Raw genomic sequence first — 5,999 nt, forward strand, 5'->3', positions numbered from 1 at the left:
TCACAGAATCTTGCTTCATGCTTTGCCCCTAAAAAGAACACAAGTGTTTATTGGTTGACTGTTAATTTGGATTTTTTCCATCACTGAGCAGTGTCGGTAAGCTACATTAAATTTTCAGTGTATGGTTCAGTGAGCATAATGAGCTGTTGCCGTTTTCTGTATTGATTTTTCCACATTGAAACTTCTGCTCCTCCTGCTTTCCAGGCAGTGCAGTGGCGTCTGTAGCTGTCGATCCCAGCGGCCGTCTCTTAGCTACGGGACAAGAAGATTCTAGCTGCATGTTGTACGACATAAGAGGAGGAAGAATGGTACAAAGTTACCACCCTCATTCCAGCGACGTTCGCTCTGTTCGCTTCTCTCCTGGAGCTCACTACTTGCTAACAGGATCCTATGACATGAAAATAAAGGTGACAGACCTGCAAGGTGATGGAGATGGACTTATTTCTTGTTTTTTTTAGTCTCTCCTTTTCTATCTGGGATCTTTCTTTTTTTGTTAATCTGGTGAGATTGAGTATATGACATTTAAAAATTTTAGTTTTATAGTATTTACTGTTCCAATTACTAGTACTGTATTGAGATGAATTATCGGAAATTATTAAATAAATCCAGTGAATAGTCTTATTTTTATTGTGAAATAGTTTTAAAAATTTAAAAGAATCAACATTTATTACACTTAATCATTTTGAGTTCAGTGACAATGGATGTTAAAATATGCATTTATGTGCTCCCATTGTCTTCTACTTTACAAATCTTGGTGTGTAATCTGTATAATTATATCTTCAGTATCTAGTATTTTTAAATATTCATTAAGTAGATATTTATTGTGTACCAACTAGGGACAGACAGAAAGATTAATAAGACGGGTAACATGCTCCTTGATCGAGCTCTCATTTTAGAGGTCAGTAAAAAGTAAATCAGTAAATAATGTAATTTTAGGTGTTGGCAAGTGCTACTAGAAAAAATTTGCAAGATAGGAGAGAGTGACGGGTGGATAGGAGAAGGCTAATTTCAATAGGATAGCGAAGGTCTCTCCAGGGAAGGTCCCTTTGCAAAGAGACCTGAGTGATGAGAAGGGACAAGCCCTCTGAGGACCGTAGGAGAAGACCACAGCAAGTGTAAAGATGCTGAGGCATGTTTGTGACCCTGCAAGAAGCCAGGGTAGCGGGGGAACCAAAGGAGGGAAAGGCAGGAGAATAAATCAGAGGCAGGGTTTTATAGGCATTTTAAAATCATAATGGGAATCCCTTGGAAGATTTAAAACAATGGGATAAGATCTAAATTACATTTAAAAGACAATTTTGAGTTTTGTAGGGAGAATGAATTATAAGGACAAATATCAGTGAGAAGGCTATTGCAAAAGTTCAAGTGAGAGAAGATGGTGGCTTGGACTAGAGTGGAAGATGTGGAGGTGGTAAAAAGTGTCTGAATTTGGGTATTTTAATTTGTTTGAATTGAATTTGGGAAGTGAGGGGAAAAAGGAATCAATGCTGATTCCTAGTTTTTTGGCATGAGCGGATGGTGCTATTAACTGAGGCGAGGAAGACAGGGAAGGGAGAAACAAGGTTAGGCAAGAAAGTCAAGAGTTTGTTTTAAACAAGTTAAATTTAAGATGGCTGTCAGGCAATCAAGTGAGATGTCGAATAGCTGTTTGGATACTAGTCTGGAGTTCAGGTGGGAAGTCAAGGTTGGAGATGAAGTGTGTGTGATTCATAAGTGTATAAATGGTCATGGTGCCATGATACTAGATGAAATTTCCTAGGAAGTGAAGGATAAAAGGAATAAGAAATCTGGTTTGACTCCTGAGATTCATCAAACATGAAGTCAGGAAGAGACAGGAAAACAGCAAAGGAGACCGAGATGTAGTGGCATGAAAGTCAGGGAGAAATCACATTTAGTGTTTCAAGGAGCAGGTGGCAGCTGTGTCAGTGTTGCTGTGTATATGTTACCGAATACTACTGACATGATTAGGTATTCAGTAACTTATCCCTGTTTAAATCTTTCAGTGTATCAATGTAGTTTAGGATTTTTTATACTGTCATGTTTTAAAGTAACAGAAAGTTTGTGAAATCTTTTCGTATACTTATTTTGTATTGTAAATCAGTATCTCTTTCCTTTGTTGATTTAGGGGACCTCACTAAACAGCTTCCCATCATGGTGGTGGGAGAGCACAAGGATAAAGTGATTCAGTGCAGATGGCACACCCAGGATCTTTCCTTCCTGTCATCCTCTGCGGACAGAACTGTAACCCTCTGGACTTACAGTGGGTAGAGTACACCTGGTGTCATCTATGCAGTGAAGGCACGGAGACTTAAGACTACTGAGTTGTGAAAATTCCAAGCGTGAAGAACATAGACTGACCAGGAGTGGCGTAGCACGAGGAGGCCGCTTATACCATGTACCCCTTTGGTAGGAGCTGTTGGGTGGGGTTTTTCTGCAGTTCTTTCCGTCTTCCATGTGAGCTCGTGCTGCTGTGACCTGCTATATGTAGTCTTGTTGCCAAAGTCTGCGGAAGAGCTCTTACATTGTCATTGTGCACTCCAAGTCAAGGTGGACGATGTGTTTACGGTTTAGTATTAAATGCATTCCTTGGTCTTTGCCTAAATAACAGTTTTATATACACATGGAAATTTAACTATACTTTAAGCATATTACTACATGTAACGCAACCAAGTTCTACACAGATTAAGTATAGGTGTTCAGAAAGTTTGCTTTTCTCACAATCCCATGATATTGTATCACTTGTCAGCTAGAGGTCAGAATTTTAGGTTTCTCAAAAGTTACAGGGTTGTTTTCATTAAGGATCATTATGGAGTTTAAAGATGGGTGGGAAACTGCTTCTTCATTCATTATGTGGTATAGGCCTTTTCTTTTTTCTTAAACCCAGGGATATAATTACTACTCTGTCACATTATTTTGTTTCGGTCGTAATAGGTAAATGTGTTTGCTTCAGAAACTTGTTAATTTCAATTTTTTGAATGCAACGAGATACCTCCCTTCTAAATTGTACTGTAGAAGCAGAGCAGCAGCGTTACGTGATCCACTTGATGGTACAGTAAATTTACTGGCTAGCATTTTTCCTCTAAAAAATGAAAACTTTGCCATAGACTATAGCATGGCTTGAAATGCTATGCCTGCATGATGATTTTAACATGAGAAATTTAAACTTTGCACTCCAAAAGCTTATTTGGATTTTTTTTTTCTTGCACTGTTTTGTGTAATGCAAAATAATGATTTTATTTCTACAGCACTGTAGATCCTAACATTTATGTATCTTTATTTTCATATTGTACAGTAATTTTACTTTAAATTATTAAATAGGCTATTTTATTTATTTCAAATGCAGTTGAGTTGGTTCTAATTATTGAACTGTCTGTGCACTGTATGTAGCAAGCATTTTTAAGCTATTGTATACAAGTGGAAAGGGTTATTAGAAGTGTAACTGTGCTATTATTTCAATAAAAACCTCTTGACACCTAAAACTATTCTTGTTCCTCAGTGGCTGTGGCTTTCAATTTAGAGTGGTATTTTTTCCAGTTTACTTGGAGGTAGGTTGGTCCAGTGGATGAACCCTACAATCAATTTCTTAAGTTTCTTTTTAAAGTTCTGCTACTGATTTACTTTTTAACCCATGGCAACTGCCTAACTTTGTGTGCCTTCTATCTCTTTTATTCAAGATCTAGAGAACTTTCTGTCTTGAATATATTGTGAAAGTTGATTAATAAAAGCATGGCAAAATGTATTAATTCTAACTTAGACTAAAAATATGTTGAATTGAGTGCTTTAGGAAGAAATAAAGTCTAATTAGCTATGGATATTCCGTGGGCACCCAGCTTTCCTACCTCTCAGGCAAACAGAGGAGAACTTTGCTAAAGATAGGCTGTAATTTCCTCTGTAGTTTACTTTTATGCTTAATTTCACACATTTTAGATATGATAGGAGGTTATTAGTGTTAAGTGTTAAAGTGTTAAGTGTTAAAACTAAGAAAAAGGACAATTTCTTGATACAGACCAGCTCAACTTCATGGTAAAAAAATGTTCATAAAATTTTGTATTCTACCTTATTCACTATCAGGGAGTAAACTTTATGACCCTCCTATATCATATGGGATGTGGAATTCATTTTGCAATGCATTAGATACTGCGTTTCCCCCAAAATAAGACCTAGCCAGACCATCAGCTCTAATATGTCTTTTGGAACAAAAATACATATAAAATAAGACCGGGTCTTATATTAATTTTTTACTCCAAAAAACGCATTAGAGCTGATGGTCCGGCTAGGTCTTATTTTTGGGGAAACAGGGTAATAAGCACTAGAAATGATCTTCAGTAAATTATCTGGTTACATATGTCCTTTTTCCTGTGCCTCCACACTTTTTCATGGAGGTGACTAGATTCTGGGAAGTTCATGTGAAAGAAAAAAATGAGAAAACTGAAGGACCTGCATTCTCAGTTGGGGGTACAGGGAAGGAGAGTGGAGATGGGAGGGTGGTGCAGCTGAGATTCTTAACTCCTTGGCAAAAGCTTCAGAGGTCTGATCCAAAATTTATTTTTTAAATGTTTTAATTATTTTTCAAAAATTGTAATAAGCCAAATGATACAATCAACTGAAAAGGCAACCCATGAAATGGGATTAAACATTTGCAAATCATATATCTGATAAAGGATTAATATCCAGAATATATAAAGAATTCCTACAACTCAACAGTACCCCCCCAAAAAAAACTCACCCCAAACAACCTGATTAAAAAATGGCAGAGGACTTGAATAGACATTTCTCCAAAGAAAATATGCAAATGACTAATAAGCACATGAAAAGATGTTCTACAGCACTAATCATTAGGGAAATGTGAATGAAAACCACAATGAGATAACACTTTACATCCATTAGGATGGCCATTACCAAAAAATTAAAGTGTTTGTAAGGATGTGGATAAATTGGAACTCATGTGCACTGTTTGGGGGAATGTAAAATGGTACAGCCACTGTGGAAAACAGTATGGTGGTTCCTCAAAAAAATTAAAAATAGAACTCCCAGATCACACTAGTGTGTGATCCAGCAGCCCCACCTCTGGGTACATAACAAAAAGAGTTGAAAGCAGGGTCTGGAAAAGATATTTGTACACTCATATGCATAGCAGCATTACTCAAAATAGACAAAAGGTGCAGGATACCCAAGAATCCATCAATAAATAAATGGACAAACTTTTGTATACAATGGAATATTATTCAGCCTTTAAAACAAAATTTTGACATGTTAGAACATGGGTGATCCATGAGGATATTATGCTGAGTAAAATAAGCCAGCCCACAAAAAGACAAATAGTGTATCATTCCACTTACATGCGGTCCCTAGAGTAGTCAAATTCATAGATGCAAAGTGGTTGCCAGGGTCTGGGGGTAGAGGGAAAATGAATCAATAGGTACAGCTTCAGTTTGCACAATAATGTGAATATACTTAATGACACTGAACAGTACACTTAAAAATGGTTAAGATGGTAAATTTTATGTCAGGCATATTTTAATTTTTAAAATTGTGATAAGCAACATGCACACTCAAGTACATTATATACTACCAAATTTTAAAACACTTTAAAATTTGTTGCCAATAACTTGTGCACATCTCTCATTTCCTCCTAGTGTGTAAAACTCAGCCTTTTTTCTTTGGAGAGTTTGCTGAGATTGCAAGGCCAGCAGTTTAAGACAAAAACTAAACAACTCTTGCCCCCGCTCCAGGACTATCGTTTTCATTCATTACAGCCCATTTAAAATATTTTGCTCAAAAATAGATTTCCGGGTTTTATTAAACATGTTACACATTCAAACTTATAAATCAAGACTAAAAAATACGCTTCATATCCATTTTACGTATTTGGCTTCCGTGTTCAGTTTTCATCGCCGAAGAGTTCTGCGGACACAAAAAGCACCCTGGCCTAAAGCCAGCTTCCAGAAGCCGGCCCCGCCCCCGCGGCCGGCCAATCGGCTGCGCGCCGGGAAGGACGC

At 37.2% G+C, this 5,999-nt stretch overlaps 1 protein-coding gene across 7 annotated transcripts in view; it reads left to right on the plus strand.

The window, feature by feature from the left end:
• The window catches only part of WDR47 (WD repeat domain 47), a 51,285-nt gene extending 47,809 nt beyond the window's left edge, over positions 1-3,476 (plus strand). For 4 of the 7 annotated variants that reach the window (XM_081026297.1, XM_081026296.1, XM_081026298.1 and 1 more), the window contains 2 exons: positions 205-423; positions 2,126-3,476. In XM_081026297.1, coding sequence (XP_080882423.1) covers positions 205-423; positions 2,126-2,268 — 362 coding nt within the window. In that variant the 3' untranslated portion in view covers positions 2,269-3,476. The remainder of the gene's footprint in view (positions 1-204; positions 424-2,125) is intronic. The other 3 variants (XM_081026292.1, XM_081026294.1, XM_081026293.1) reach the window with 1 other exon arrangement.
• The last annotated feature ends 2,523 nt before the right edge of the window (positions 3,477-5,999 follow it).

The sequence above is a fragment of the Rhinolophus hipposideros genome (genome assembly GCF_964194185.1).
Source record: "Rhinolophus hipposideros genome assembly, chromosome: 19".
Classification (NCBI taxonomy): Eukaryota; Metazoa; Chordata; class Mammalia; order Chiroptera; family Rhinolophidae; genus Rhinolophus; species Rhinolophus hipposideros.